The following is a 16166-nucleotide window of genomic DNA, read 5'->3' as shown; positions in this document are numbered from 1 at the left end:
CCAGATGGGCAACTGTAATGAGCTGCCTGGAGCTAGGGCCCCGCCGGCACTGCCAGTCAGCATGGCAGGGGCCCTACACCAACAGTTTGGCTCTGCTCCAGCAGGGACCACCTTGAGCCAGTGGCTCTAAACCAACTCAGTCTTCTTGGCTTCATCTCCATCTGGGTCTGGAATGCTAGTCACTGGGCATGTGACTAATTTCTTAGAACGAAGCCTCAACTTGTATATCTTTTTTAGTAACTGAGCCTTCAACCTGCTGTCCTGATTCTGTAAACTGCTGATTTGATACCTTACCCAGAGTAAGTGTCCCTCTATACCTGTTTCTCTAAGGCTTTTTAACTGACTTGAATCCTGTCTCTCAAGTCCAGTTTTCTTGTGGGTGTGTTCCTGTTACTGGCAAAGACTCTCTTCTTGACCAAACTTTATAGTCAGGTTCCTTTGAATCTTTGTCTTGATCAGGCCACGCTAGACCTGCATAGACAGGTTTTAGCAAGAATCCTGGTAAGTCAGTCTGGACAGAATCCCCCATTCTCCATGTCTGATGGGGTTCCTCTGTCTCTACTATCCTCCAGGTGATACCTTACTACCCTGGCAGGCCCGTGGCCAAGAGTCTTGTTGAGTCTGTATAACCGGTGAAACTGTGTCCTCTTAAAATGCAGTTGCCCTGCTGAGTTTATGATTAACCTCTCTATCTGAAAATTGATTCCCTTTTGTGTCCCCTCTGACCTCAATCCTGTGCTAACTGAACACTAAACAACCAGAGTCAGGTGACTAAAATTGCTGTTGTTGATATTATCATTAACATAAAAACTCAGGTTCTTTCTCCAGGGCAAGATGAGCTAATAGACCCCCTGAGCCATGAATCACCTGGCCAGAGAACTGTAAACCAGAGACATCCTAACTCCCAAAACTATGATTAATAAATGTCACAGAAATGTCACAACTAGCTTCTTTCTTCTTCCCCTTTAAAAAACCCCTAACTCCAAGACCAAGTTGGAGCGTTTCTGAGGCTTGTTTCTCTTGCTTGGAGCCCGGAGATAAATCCTGACTTTGCTGCAAACTCCTGCTGTTAAAGAGTTTGGTTTTTTGCACCACAGGCGCATGGACCCTTTGCTCCATTACACCAGAATGGCCCTAATGTTTCCTATTAGGAATTTTCTATCACCTAACCTACCCAACCTGTTCTTTGTCTAAAAATCCCTACCTTTCTTTAAACTAAGAATTGAGTCCAGTTCTATACTGTGGTCTCTTCCCTTCCATTCCAATAGCTGCTGAATAAAATCTGTTTTTTACTACTTTACTGTCCAGCTCTGGTTTTCTTTAACACCACCAGATACCAGACTTTCTACCTGTCTGTACTCTGATGCCTGTTTTGTCATCATTATGGAGTTCTCTGCCTACCCTCTCTGGAACTTCCTTATGATAGAGCCCAAGCAAACCCCAACCTATCAAAGAAAGAATCTCCATACACAGCCTGCTTTGTCCTGGAATGTTTTTCAAATCTCAGGAATTTCCTTACAGGACTGATGGATCACCTGACTTTATTAAAGAGAGCATATAATTAAAGTCTAGTAATGGCAACCCATTCCAGTATTCTTGTCTGGAAAATTCCATGGACACAGGAACCTGGCAGGTTATAGTCCACGGGGTCGCAAAGAGCCAGACACGACTGAACACACACCCTTGAGTCTTCAGTATCTCTTTCTCTGGCACATACCAATGCCTCCTGACTCAACTTTCCCTCTTCAGTACATTGTTATCTGATTAAAGTTTGATCTTATCATTTCCTTTCCTCAAGTCTGCTGAGTAAGGATCTAACATTTGAAACCACATCATCTGCTTCAAACTGTTCAAAACTCTTTTCATTGTTCCATTTACCTAACACTTTCTCCGGGCAAAATGAAATGAGTTGTTACCTGATGCAGATGCCTTTAGTTTTTCACTGTTCCCTCCCTTTGCCTAAGCCTAGGATGCATTGCCTTATTTCTGCATGTTCAAATCCTACTCAACTTCAAGGCCCAGCACCACCTGCTGGGTACAATCTCTTTCTTGCTCAACTCTATCCTGATCACTCTGATGGTCCTTAACACTTTCTACTTTGTAATACAGGTACTAATGCCTCATTATCTTCCCTATCAGGCCATAAAACCCTGGACTGCAAGACTTATATCTTCTTTTTATCTTTGTATTCTACAGCATCTAAAATACAGAAGCTTGCACAAAGTAGATGCTTAATACAATTTTTTGAATGAACTAATTCTCAGTTCTATCAAAGCCCTTTCAGATTTGCATCATTTATTAAAATATGGAAAGGAGAAGGGATGGGGTAAAATGAGACATGTCATAATGATCTATCCGTAATCTCTTGGATTAAGAGACTCTAGAAGTTATCTGTTGCCTGTGGCTCTACACCAATTTTCTAACTTGATACACTCGATTAGTAACATTAACATGTGCAACTAATGTGTATCTAATTCCTAAGGGAAAATCCAGATATATATTCTTTCTACACAGACTCTAGAATTAATGTATAATTAGGCTCCCTAGATGTTAAGTCTACCTTCTCTTTCTTTTGTGGATGTACGGATGATAAGTTCAAAGAATGCTAACATAAAGAATTCCCCCCTTTACATACCAGGAAATTTTAAATATGAGTGCAAATAACTTCTCTAAAACCACAGAATCAGTCAGAAGCAGAAGAGGGATTAAAACCCAGATCTTTTGACTCCTTGTGAACTCGCCACCAAACAATATAGTCTATGATCACTGATGCTGGAAAAATAACTCAAAGTCCCAGTAGATTACAGCATTACTTTCCTTCATGAGGATACATATTTATAAAGCTTTCAAAAGTCATCCATCAACTAGTATGTAAGCAATTCCAATAAGCTTTCAGACTCTTTTTCACTTTCCTCTTCCCTCCTCCATTTGTGAAAATTAGTTGTATGGTGCTTTAGCAAAGATAGCTTGATTGATGTTATGTTACTGTTCAGCAACAGTTCCTGCTATTAATTGCTTTATAATGGTAATTACGATTTGTGGTACAAGATTATTTTCTTTTCTAATTGGCTATTACTGGTGAATAGCAGCTTGTTACATAACAGAAAGACTGTGTTAAATAAATAATCACAATTACAATTCTGAAGTCCTTCTCTTAAAAAACAAATTGAAGTTTTGAATAAAACCACTAACAAAATTGTTAAAGGCAGGGCCTCAGTAATTACTTGGGGGAGGGTTCATCTTTCAGTTTAGGAAAAAAAACCACGAAATAAGGACAGTGTTAGGGAAACCAGGAGATGGAGCATGCATTTCCTTTCTTTTAAAAATAACCGCGTTCAAAAGCTTTATTCTGCTCAGCTCCTCAGTCAAGGAATACAAATTGCAGATTCAAATGTTTCCAATTCTTCCCAGAGTACAATATGGAAACAGAAAGGACTTTCCAATTAGCTCTGGTAAAATATGAATGTGGAGCCCCACCTACTGCACTGAAACATCCTCAAGGATAAGGCCAGGGGTTCTTCTTCATTTGTGCCCCCATACAGCACCCAACATGGAGCTGACCAACAGTCACAACCCATTCAACAGCAAATGCCATCACACCACAGCACTGTCCCAAAAGATGAGGTGATTCAAAGCTATACGTGACAGTCCCTGTCCTCAAAGGCATTATAATAAAATCAAGGATATATCTTGATTCAAACTCTAATGTTAATTAGCCTCTAATCATTTTAAAGTTCTACCTCCAGACTGCTGCAGTAGTAGCAGCAGTTGTGATAACAGGGAGGTCACATGACTTGTTAAAGGTCACACAGGTTTTAATTCACAAATACTTTGGAATCCAGCTTGTCCAATTCCAAAGACTCACAATTGCCTCTTGTGACATATCTTCATCAACATCATTCATCTCTATCTTCATAGTCTATCAAAGCTTACAGAGTGCATTCACATATAATGTCTCACTCAACCTTCCAATAATATCAGTAAGGTAATTAACCTGCAGCATTTTTATGAGATTGAGGCTCAGAGAGGTTAAATGATTTTTTCCCAAGTTCACATTGTGACAAAGCAGCAAATTCAGGATCAAAGCCCAGATTTCTAACTCTTAATCCAGGTTTTCCTTCCACATATTTTTACTCAATGTATTAATTTAAATATATTACATATAAAGAAAGCCCTGAATTATCCCATATTAGATTATATTATTAATACTTAAAATATTCTACCATTTATTGTTGAACCCCCCTAATCTCCCTCTGTACTCTTGATGAAGCAAAGGTTTAAGTCCTGTTTAATACTAGAAACTTTACTTGGTTCCTGAAGATAGCACCCAATTCCAGTTGGCTATTTTACAAATAAATGACACTGGTCACAAAGACCATTGGCTGAGATGTAAAGAAAGGCAGAAGACTGATCAGTCAAATCCATCACTTCTGGAAAAAGCTGCCCTGCTCACCCTTGGGTCAATGAAGTCAATACAACACACTTGTTTCAGCAAGAGATGGCAATTCTTCAAGGCACTGTCAGTGAAATGACAATCCATTAGGTCTCATAAGTTTATTAAATAAATCCAGCAAAACTGAACCCCAGTTTGTGGCAAAGTTCCCCATGAACAGTTAATAGAGGTATTTAAAGATTCAATGGCTGGAAGGACAGTTTAGGTACACTTCTTATTACATGCTCATGAATTTATGTATAGAACAAAGTATGATTTTTATTTTTCTATTTTATTTTTTACAGAATCAGTTTTATTTTATAGTTTTTGGCATACATTAACTGATTCTCTTTACCTCTGCTCGCTTCCCTTTTAAATGAACTCTTTGAACCCTGGCAGAAAGTCCTTTAGGGAAAGACTTTTCCTTCAGCTCATCTTTCCGACTTGAGAGGAAAGAGTTTTCAGGTATCAAACGGTGATGAGCATCAAGAAAGTATTAATATGATTTTTATTATCAGTCTGGTCAATATCATCTTCAGTGTTTCAAGCTGGGTTGTATATGTGTATGTGTTGTGAAGGCTGGAGCTATTCTTCTGCATGAATGCAGTATCTATGTCAGTATAATAAGAAGTGTAGATTAACTCAGTGTCTGATACTACAAGGACTGACCAAATTCCTTAATAGAAACCTGGTCATAAAATGAAAAAGAGACATTAAAATTGTAGCACTCAAAATCAGCACCGGTACCACCACTGGCACACATGCTGGAGGTGTTCCTGAACCTATGACTGAAATAAAAGTCACCATTTATTGAAGACCAGGAATTATACCCACCATTTCATTAATTGTTTTACTATTCTAGCAAGACAGACATGATTAGCACCCATTGTTCATACATGAGAAACTGAAGATCAGAGGCTGTTTAACTTGCCTGTGGCTGGTTAAGTAACCAGGATTTGATCCTAAGTTGTTATGACCAACCTAGACAGCATATTAAAAAGCAGAGACATTACTCTGCCAACAAAGGTGCATCTAGTCAAGGCTATGGTTTTTCCAGTGGTCACGTATGGATGTGAGAATTGAACTATAAAGAAAGCTGAGTGCCAAAGAATTGATGCTTTTGAACTGTGGTGTTGGAGAAAAGTCCCTTAGATTGCAAGGAGATCCAACCAGTCTATCCTAAAGGAGATCAGTCCTGAGTGTTCATTGGAAGGACTGATGTTGAAGCTGAAACGCCAATACTTCGGCCACCTGATGCAAAGAACTGACTCATTTGAAAAGACCCTAATGCTGGGAAAGATTGAGGGCAGGATGAGAAGGGGACGACAGAGGATAATATGGTTAGATGGCATTACCGACTTGATGGATGTGGGTTTGGGTGGACTCCGGGAGTTGGTGATGGACATGAAGGCCTGGCGTGCTGCGGTTCGTGGGGTTGCAGAGAGTCGGACAGGACTGGACTGAACTGAACTGAACTGGCCTGATCTCTTTCCTCATACTATGTTGCCTTTCTATAGTAGCATAAGCTTTAGAACAAATTTATGTTTCAGGAAAGTCTGTTTCAGACCTCATCCAGTGGAATTTAGTTACTATGAGACATCTTTCTAATAGTAATTGGACTAAAAGTTCTCTTTCAGTTACTGTGTGACCTTGTGCCAGTTCCTCTTTGCACCAGTTTCCTCCTTTGTAAATAAAAAGGGGATAATATGAATATCTATTCCAGGGATGCTGTGAGACAAAATAAGATCTCCAAAAGCATTTGAAACAGTACTTGGCACAACGACTACTCAACAAATGTTAGCTACCATCAGCATCATCATTATTATAATATCTCCTCTTAATATCCTACAAGTTGGGTCCTATGTACATTTTAAAGGAAAACAAAGGATGTTCTAAAGAAGGCCCCTTCAGAACCTTACATCAAACCTAGCAGCTATAATTCTTTTTCTTCCTTCACACCCTCTGGCCTGTACTTTCCAGGCCATCTGTGTATGTAAGGTTATTTGAGCGTCTTGCCCATGAGTCTAAATGTGGGTGGTGTATGTGTGAAGAGCTGGGAGCTGGGTATGAGGGGGCAGCACTGGGTAGAGCTGAGAAAGGGTATAGAAGATAATACAAAAGGCCTTTAGAGCACATAGTTGCAATACCAGTACAGAGCACCAACAGACACTCTGACAAGCCCTAAGAATGCATGAGCAGCCTAAGCAGTTATCACCACTACATTCCTAAGCTTCCCCTTGGTTACACCATAATGTGGATTGCTTCTAAGTGAATCAGAATAGGCAGTTTTACAGTTCAATTAGGCATATCTTTAAATTCAACTAATGTTTACTGATTTCCAACTTTATAAAAGGAAGTATATCAGTCTTTCATAAATATAAAATTCAATGAAATAATCACAAACTCTGCAAGGTAGGTATTAGAGCTATGTTTTCATAAATGTAGCAAATGTGCAATAAATCTACCACACAGCTACTAAATGTCAGAATTGAAATTTAAATACAGTTTTTCCAAGATAGGCTCTAGTCTTCCTTCCACTGTCATGTCAAATATATGAGAATGGACTTAGGCTGTAATTCTGAAAGATGACAACCTGTGGAAAACTGGGTAACAGCCACACAGATAATGGAAGACAGATTTCAAGGTCTGTGTAGTAGTTCACTCAGTTATGAGTTCAAGGTTATAAAGGACAGATCCGAAGCATTCTTTCAAAAATTTAATCATTATCTAAAAACTAACCCTTCACTTAAAAAAAGACTGAAAAACTATGCTAAAATGCTAACTGTGATTATCTCTGACCAAGTTGACACTTCATGATGATATTCTACATTTTCCCATTAGTATGTATAACTTTCACAAGCACACAACATCTACACAGTTTTTTATTCTTCTTCAATTCCTCTGCTTAAAACAGCAGTCATTTTAAGCACTTTGGATGAGTTTCAAACAGATTCTAATCATCAAATTACTATAGAATGTTTACTACACACAGTTCTGATAAGCACTGGATGTATAAAAATAAAATAAGACACCTCTTACCCTCAAGAAGTTCACAGTCTACTGGTGTAGACAAAATTGCCAACAAATAATTATATGTTAAGTGTGATAATGGAGATTTGGGAAGGGAAGAAGGGTGTCTGACAATGAGGCTGGAAACGTGGATTAAGAACCCTAACTGCAATGCGTTAGAGTTACACTGAAGATGTGAAGTGAAGATCCACGAATACATTTGAGTTTTGGAAGGTGGATTAAGAACAGCAAAATCAAGAATCAGTGATATCAATATGAAGGTTTTGCAATCATCCAGGCTAGAATTCAGTTTTGGTCAAACATTTATTAAACACTGACGAGATGACAAGAACAGGGTCAAGCAGACAAAAACAAAAGACATGGTTTTGGTCCCAAAAGCAAAGTTTGGAGCTTGGGGGATATGCATCGTAGGTCCAAAGAAGCATTATCCTGATCATCATCTCCTGGGCATGCATTTGTAGGGAAAAAAGTTGACTCTATCAGAATGCTACAGTATGAAAGCACAGATTAACTGTCAGAAGAAATCACCTCCATCAGAAAAATTTCCCCAGTAACCTCCCCAAATGTGAGAAATGTTGAGTCTATTTATTATCTGTTCCCAGTTTCCTGGAAAAACATGAAGTCCCAGTCACTGTTCGAATGTTTGGAAGGTGGTGGTGTGCACAATCAGAGGATTCCCTGAAGGAAGATGGAGTCTGGCACACAGAAGGTGTGGAAGGTGTCACACCTGCCTGCACACCACAAAGCGACTCATTCCAGCAGAAATCTTGCATAATTGCTAGGGTTTCTATAAAAAGACTCCACAGTCCCTTCTGCCCCAGAATATTAAACACACAGATGGACATTTTAATTAGAATTAGAGGGAAACCTCTTAAAAGAGACAGTTTTCAAGAAATTAAAGATTTTTACAGGGAAAGACATAATTGATAACCGAACTGGCTGCTTAACAAAAAATATGAATATGCATACTTTTAACATCTGTAGTTTCACCCAAAATTTGTATCACACTTCATAGACTTTGAAAAGAATGTGGATAAAGTCACACGATACATGGGTTATCAAAGGAATTTTTAATGACAGCTTTACCTTATGACCTAAAAACCAACCATTAGTGAGACTACTGGACAGTTCTGAATCAGGGTGAAGAATTCTTTTCTGGTTCAGATAGCAAATTCACTGCTCAATACTTTCGTTGAAAATAAACTGGAATCTAAAATCTGTATGCAGGTCAGGAAGCAACAGTTAGAACTGGACATGGAACAACAGACTGGTTCCAAATAGGGAAAGGAGTACATCAAGGCTGTATATTGTCACCCTGCTTATTTAACTTATATGCAGAGTACATCATGAGAAATGCTGGACTGGAAGAAACACAAGCTGGAATCAAGATTGCCGGGAGAAATATCAATAACCTCAGACATGCAGATGACACCACCCTTATAGCAGAAAGTGAAGAGGAACTCAAAAGCCTCTTGATGAAAGTGAAAGAGGAGAGTGAAAAAGTTGGCTTAAAGCTCAACATTCAGAAAATGAAGATTATGGCATCCGGTCCCATCACTTCATGGCAAATAGATGGGGAAACAGTGGAAACAGTGTCAGACTTTATTTTTGGGGGCTCCCAAATCACTGCAGATGGTGACTGCAGCCATGAAATTAAAAGACACATACTCCTTGGAAGGAAAGTTATGACCAACCTAGATAGCATATTCAAAAGCAGAGACATTACTTTGCCAAAAAAGGTCCATTTAGTTAAGGCTATGGTTTTTCCTGTGGTCATGTATGGATGTGAGAGTTGGACTGTGAAGAAGGCTGAGTGCTGAAGAATTGATGCTTTTGAACTGTGGTGTTGGAGAAGAGTCTTGAGAGTCCCTTGGACTGCAAGGAGATCCAACCAGTCCATTCTGAAGGAGATCAGCCCTGGGATTTCTTTGGAAGGAATGATGCTAAAGCTGAAACTCCAGTACTTTGGCCACCTCGTGTGAAGAGTTGACTCACTGGAAAAGACTCTGATGCTGGGAGGGATTGGGGGCAGGAGGAGAAGGGGTCGATGGAGGATGAGATGGCTAGATGGCATCACTGACTCGATGGACGTGAGTTTGAGTGAACTCCGGGAGTTGGTGATGGACAGGGAGGCCTGGCATGCTTCGATTCATGGGGTCGCAAAGAGTCAGACACGACTGAGCGACTGAACTGAACTGAAAATTACACTTTCCATCGGATACTCAATTCACTCTAATAGTCATCTAAACATTGATCCTGAGTTAATGATGGTCATCACAGTTTTGTAAGGATCTGGAGAAAAGGATGCTGCTGCTAAGTCACTTCGGTCATGTCCGACTCTGTGTGACCCCATAGACGGCAGCCCACCAGGCTCCCCCGTCCCTGGGAGAAAAGGATACTCATATTATTACTGGTGGGAATGTCTACTCACCATTGAAGGGGAAAATCTGACATCTATCACAATTATAAACATGTGTCACCTTTGACCTAATTTCTCAATATATATACATCCAGTGGACAAGGATACGTATGTAGAGCTGTTCACTACATTAGTGAAAAACTAAAGCTACACTTACATGTTCATTAACAGAGGAATGGTTAACATACGGTGCATTCATATCATGGAATACTACGGGCACAGTTCTTAAAAAGAATGAAGCAGCAGATGTATTGACATGGAAGAATGTCTATAATAGAATACTGGAAGAAAGAAGGTGGCAGATCTTTAAGCTTACACTGAATGATCCTTTTTTATTCAAAAGAAATCAAAACCATACAGATGCGTGTCATACATAAAATTTATTGAAAAGAATACTTACCAAACCCCCAAGAATTGTTACTTTGGGACTGAGACTGTGTATGGTGCAGGAACTTTGATTTTTTTACGTTACACACCTCTGAATGGTTTGAACTCTTGATGATTAAAAGTTTTATAATTTTAAAATGACTAATGTACTTAAAAGTCACACAATGCTTTTGAAAGGCATACCCAATTTCCTTTTTTATGAGTTACTTTGTGAGATAAATTTACCAAAGGTTCCACCTTCAAATGTTAAACAGGTAGCCTTTTGGAACTTTGAGAATCTGGAAAATCTTTAGTATGTTACTATAAGATAAGGGCTGCTGCTGCTTCAGTTGTGTCCGACCCTGTGCAACCCCAGAGACTGCAGCCCACCAGGCTCCCCCATTCCTGGGATTCTCCAGGCAAGAACACTGGAGTGGGTTGCTATTTCCTTCTCCAATGCATGAAAGTGGAAAGTGAAAGTGAAGCCACTCAGTCATGTCTGACCCTCAGTGACCCCATGGACCGCAGCCTACCAGGCTCCTCTGTCCATGGGATTCTCCAGGCAAGAGTACTGGAGTGGGGTGCCACTGCCTTCTCCAAAAATAAGAGTTGACTATGTGGCATATCCCCAAATGAACTGTTTAGGGTATGAATATAACACAATATTTAAGAATGGAGCTTACTAAAAATTTCTCCAAAGAGGTACTGAAATAATTTCAGAACTAGGGGTTTCATTGAAGTGAGAAGAAGTAGCACTAACTCTGTGCTAAGACAAAAATTTAAGACTAAATGTCAATTTAACCATGAAAGCACAAAGCAAGAAATTAACAAAAAAAAGAACCAATGACAAGGATGAAGAACCAAATTTAAGCCTGAAACCACATTTGTTATGTTAGGAAGTTAGACATGAGCAACAAGGGAGGCCTGGCTGAAAGGGATGCAAGCTGGAGCTCATAGATACACTACAAAATAACCAGAGACTTTTCAACTCTTGCTCATGTGCCCTAGGCACACAGAGAGTGGATACAAAATAAACAAGGGGCTTCTCCAAGTAACCTTAGGCACTTAGGATTAGGAGCCCAGTAAGGGCTCATGAACATTCTACATCTAATCATAACAGACTGAATTGTGAGAAGACATAAACAACATAGCCTGCTGTTACATAACTTAAAATTGTCAATCAGCCTTGAGTATATGCCCATTTGTATTCCCCTTCATGGACTGGTGGTGGGTACAAGTTCTACTTTGCACACACCATAGGCAAAAGGAAGAGCATGGAAGTATGAAAGTGGGACATCAAACAGGATCAACAGGAAGGAAGAGGAGAGCTCCCTTGGAGTCAGTCTGCTCCCATGTTTTAGGAGTGTCTGTCTAATAAAAGATCTGTCTGCTTGAGCCAAACTGAACTGTAACTTGTCTGTTATTCTGTACCCTTTAGTCTATCACTCTAAGTTTTCGGTGTGACAAGACAAGAAACTAGGAAGAGAAATAAACTGACCTAACTGAAAAAACATCAACAGACTTCCCTGGCAGTCCAGTGGATAAGACTCTGCAGAGGGCAGTTTCCACTGCAGCAGACCTAGACTGGGTCCCTGGTCAAGGAACTAAGCCCCTGCAAGCTGCACGGTGTGGCCAAACAAAAAAAAAAAATCAAAAGGAAAAAGACAACTAGCTATGTTAAAAATTATGTATCAGACCAAAAGAGAAGGGAGTAATGTTGGTGATACACAGACTATGAGGATACAACTATGACACACTAGACAGTGTATTAAAAAGCAGAGACATCACTTTACTGACAAAGGTCTGTCTGTGGTTTTTCCAGTAGTCATGTATGGATGTGAGCATAAAGAAGGCTGAGGGTCAAAGAATTGATACTTTCAAACTGTGGAACTGGAGAAGACCCTTGAGAGTCCCTTGGACTGCAAGCAGATCAAACCAGTCAATCCTAAAGGAAATCAACCCAAAATATTCATTGGAAGGACTGATGCTGAAGTTCCAATACTTCGGCCACCTGATGCAAAGAGCTGACTCACTGGAAAAGCCCCTAATGCTGGGAAAGACCGAGGGCATGAGGAGAAGAGGGCGACAAAGTATGAGATGGTTGGATGGCATCAATGACTCAATGGACATGTGTTTGAGCAAACTCAGGGAAACAGTTAAAGACAGGGAAGCCCCGAGTGCTGCAGTCCATGGGGATGCAAAGAGTCAGATAGGACTCATTGATAAATGGATAGATGATAGATGAATAGAACAACAACAAAAGAAAGGGGCTAGGGATTCTAAAGATAACCTCTTCCGCAGCTTTCAAAGTTTTATTTTCGCTCTCTATACTGGGTCAGAAGACAACCGGAAAGTCAAGCAAAGCCAAAGTAGCTGTGATGACTTTCTTTGAAGCCATGACTACAAATTACCATTTCCTTTCCTATTGCTCTAAGGACCCAGAGTTTGGGAAGATCTTCCAGGCTCTACGTTCAATCCTAGAGAACGCCCGGGGCAGTTGACAGGGGAAGAAGCTGTGAGAGTCATGCAGACTTTCCCTTCAGAGGCTGCTCCAGACAACAACTGTGAAAAATCTGTAGAGTGACCAACCAGTCTGCAAATGATAATCCGCCCGAACCCAAATAAAACCTATCTCTCGAGGCCAAACCAAGCAAACCGAGGCGAGGGTAGACTACTGGCGAGGAAAGAGGTCAGCTAATTCCAGAGTTACAATCACACACGCGCAAACCTTGCCCCACGCCCACTCGGCAGCGAGAGTAAAGGTGGGAGCTCCAAACGTAGGACAGAACCCAGGGAACTTCCCTGGCTGCGGATAAGGCCATTTCATCCCATTTTCTCTTCCCTCCCAGACAGTCTCCAGTAAGTAGCTTCCTCTCACCCCCTCCTGTCCCGCGGGGCTCCACCCGTGGCCCCTTCGCGCTCAAGTGGCTGGACGGAGCTGAGGTCTGTCCAGCAGTCAGCTGTATTCCAGGTTGGAAAGAAACGAAGACAAAAAACCATTTGCACCTCAGAGGCACCGTACTCACCCTCATAACTGACACCTCCGGCTCCACCACGGTTGCCATCACTGTCCTCCTCCCCTTGGGTAGCAGCCCCCTGGGTCTTGGGAGCAGCCATTACTCGGCTGAGGAAAAAAAAAAAAAAGAGGGCCGTAGAACAGGCGCGGGACCAATGGAAACGCGATTGGAAACGAATTCCCCACTGACGCGGCTTTTCCTCCACGCCCACTCCGCGCCGTCACGATCTGGACCAATAGAACGTGGCGAGCGGGACGTAGTCCCGCCCCTAGCCGCTAACTCCCCTCCCCCTTCCGGGATGGAGCTGTTGCAGAACTACAGTTCCCAGCGTGCTGCGGGGCGCTCGGCAGGGAGGGCTAGAAGAGGCGCTGACGGGCGGGGGTGCGCCGGAGAGTGCCCCGGCGTGTTCGCTTAGTTCAGTGAATCAGAACAATGACTGCGCCTCCGGGTTCCCGGGAGCGCGTCGGAGGACTCTGAGCAGCCACCGCTGGGAGAGCGGCGGGCGGCGCAGCCTCGGCCGCGCAGTGTCAACGCTGGGCTCGGGAGCCTCCAGCGCAGACCCTGCCCAGCGACCGCAGCCCGCGCGGAGCCGCGGGGCTCCAGCGCTGCAGCCACTACTCGGGAGCTGTGCATTGTTGTGAGCCGGAGAAGGGGCGCGGGGATTACAAAGCCTGAAGACCCCGGACCCCTGTTTAGCCATGTGGATACCTACGGAGCACGAGAAATACGGCGTGGGTGAGTCTCCGCGGGGCGAACTTTTATTCTGCTCTTGTCCTAGTCCGAGCGAGTGCGAATTTCGCGTCCTTGCCCCCGTGCCCCTCTCTCTCAGCCCGGCTGCAAATGCCTAATTCTGGCATCGCGCTGCGGGTTAGGGGCTTTGCTCAGCCACCTCCTGGAAGAGGGTTGCGCGTCGGGGTCTCGCCCCTCAACGCCGGATGGGAGCTCTCGGCACGGGCTCCTGGAGGGAGCGCCGGGACGGCTGCGGGGAGCGCGCGGCCAGCCCGCCTGCTGCGGGCTCTGCCTGCGGAGTTTGGAGTGGCTACCGGGCGTGTGTGTCAAGTTGGAAGAGGAGAACGGACGGCTTTCCTCTCCCTCCTTCTCCTTTACCTTAAAGATGGCAAGGGCTGCAACGACTTCCCAGGGTGGAGAGGGAGACAACAGTCGCGGAGAGAGAACATCCCCAAAACAGAAGGGAGGCGCAGAACCTTCCCTCTGCCTTCCACATTCCCGGAGTGCGGAATGTGGCACCGTCCTCAGAAGAGCCGCTCTGACAGTCTGGCCCGAGCCTTTCTCCTCCCTCCCATCCCGGGTTACCCGGTGTGTGTGCGCGCTCGGAGAGGCGGTGGGGCGGGGGTTAGTAAATTTCAACATCTGCGCCGCTCTGCTCTTTGGTCTTTGGAGGGGAACGGGTATTTCAGCAATGTTTTTACTTCTGACCACCCTCTCTGCTCATGGTGGGGGTGGTGCTGGAGGACAGCTGTGGAGTGTTAATGGGGAGAGAGACTCCGAAAGCTTGGGTCTTCGAGGCAACGAGACAGCTTTTAGGAAAGACTACCCTGACACTATCCTTTTCCTTTAGGAGGAAAAGGAGCAGGGTAGCGCTCGGTGTTCTGTGTAAAGGTGAACAACAAAGGACATTAATATTGACGGATGAATACAGGAGTCTCCCTTCCTTTCCCTCCTCCCATTTCAGGCGGATTACAGTTCCCGTTTTTGTTGTTTGATTTCAGCTGGGTCGCCCCTTGACAGTTACTCCTTTTAGGTTGCGACTATTAAAAAGGAAGGCTCTCTGGCAAGCCTGAAGCAGCCAAATGCAATTATAACCTCTCAAAAGGTTTGACAGAGAAAGTATTATGATATAATACTTAATATATAGTATTAAGGAAACATAATATATAGTTTCCTATAATGCCCTGTCCTGGTTATTGGTTTACTTTTAAAAAAATTGGGTGTAGATCTAGTGATTTAGATGATATGTAGGTATCTGCTTGTGTTCATTTTCCTGTAATTTAAAAAATCTGGAAAGCCTTTCGAGGGAGTCATAATTACAGGGGATTTTTCCCCCCCAACTTCACCTGGGGATAGGACTTTGGAGTGTCCTGAAAGGGCTGTATGATTAAACAAAGTCATTCCCCTGTATTATATGAGCTTTCATTTTGGATTTTGACTGGTCAGCAAGACAATAGTTTGCCCAGGACCCACCTTTGGGAAGGAGTTCCAGTTTTCCCTTTCTTTGAAATGTAAGGGGAGCCTTTATCAGGTGCTCAACCGGCAAGGAGAAGATGTTTCCTTCTCTTCACCTGCCTCATTTTTGGGTGTAGATTACTTATTAGGAAGAGACATTGTTTTTGCTGAAGTGTTGAGGACGTGGAGTGTCCCCTTGTCACCGGCTTAGCACTCAGTGCAGGAAGCACAGACATGGCCAGCAGCACTGTCCCGCTTGGAGTTGATCCCAGATGTTGCTTTCTTCCAAGTGTTAAATTATACAGATTATGGATGGGATTTATTTTCTTGATTTCTTTATGTGCCAGGTCACAGCTGGGGTGCTGGTATCGATTAGATCCTCTCTCGTTTTTCTTTTGCAAGCTGTGGGCAGAGGATTAAAACACACTCTGGGATTTCCTGGAATGGCAAACCGGATGTTATCAGTCAAGTGTTTTGGGCTGCAGCAGACACCTCGCCTTTGGGTAGTTGTGATTTGGTTGCAGAGTAGGGGATGTAGATGGGTGAGCACACATTTGGAGAAAGGTGGGATGAGATGAGAGGTGAAAGAAGAGGGCGGGGATCTGTTGTGCTCATGTATGCAATATAATACAGGATTGTTACCATATTATATTATTAATTTTTGAGCATTTGGCTTATGAAATGCTTAGCTGTTGTTTAGACTCCATCTGTTACATGT

The 16166-nt window shown here is 42.8% G+C and overlaps 2 protein-coding genes across 3 annotated transcripts in view; one reads left to right on the top strand and one right to left on the bottom strand.

The window, feature by feature from the left end:
- Positions 1–13406, bottom strand: part of ZNF277 (zinc finger protein 277) — a 134322-nt gene extending 120916 nt beyond the window's left edge. Inside the window, exon 1 of the mRNA XM_005887427.3 lies at positions 13274–13406. Within this exon, the coding sequence (XP_005887489.1) occupies positions 13274–13364 (91 nt within the window). The 5' untranslated portion in view covers positions 13365–13406. The remainder of the gene's footprint in view (positions 1–13273) is intronic.
- Positions 13407–13633: 227 nt separating this feature from the next.
- Positions 13634–16166, top strand: part of DOCK4 (dedicator of cytokinesis 4) — a 479395-nt gene continuing 476862 nt past the window's right edge. For both annotated transcript variants that reach the window (XM_070369554.1, XM_070369552.1), the window contains exon 1: positions 13634–13999. In XM_070369554.1, the coding sequence (XP_070225655.1) occupies positions 13963–13999 (37 nt within the window). In that variant the 5' untranslated portion in view covers positions 13634–13962. The remainder of the gene's footprint in view (positions 14000–16166) is intronic.

Source organism: Bos mutus, chromosome 4, assembly GCF_027580195.1.
Source record: "Bos mutus isolate GX-2022 chromosome 4, NWIPB_WYAK_1.1, whole genome shotgun sequence".
Lineage (NCBI taxonomy): Eukaryota > Metazoa > Chordata > Mammalia > Artiodactyla > Bovidae > Bos > Bos mutus.
This window is presented reverse-complemented; position numbering and strand designations above follow the sequence as displayed.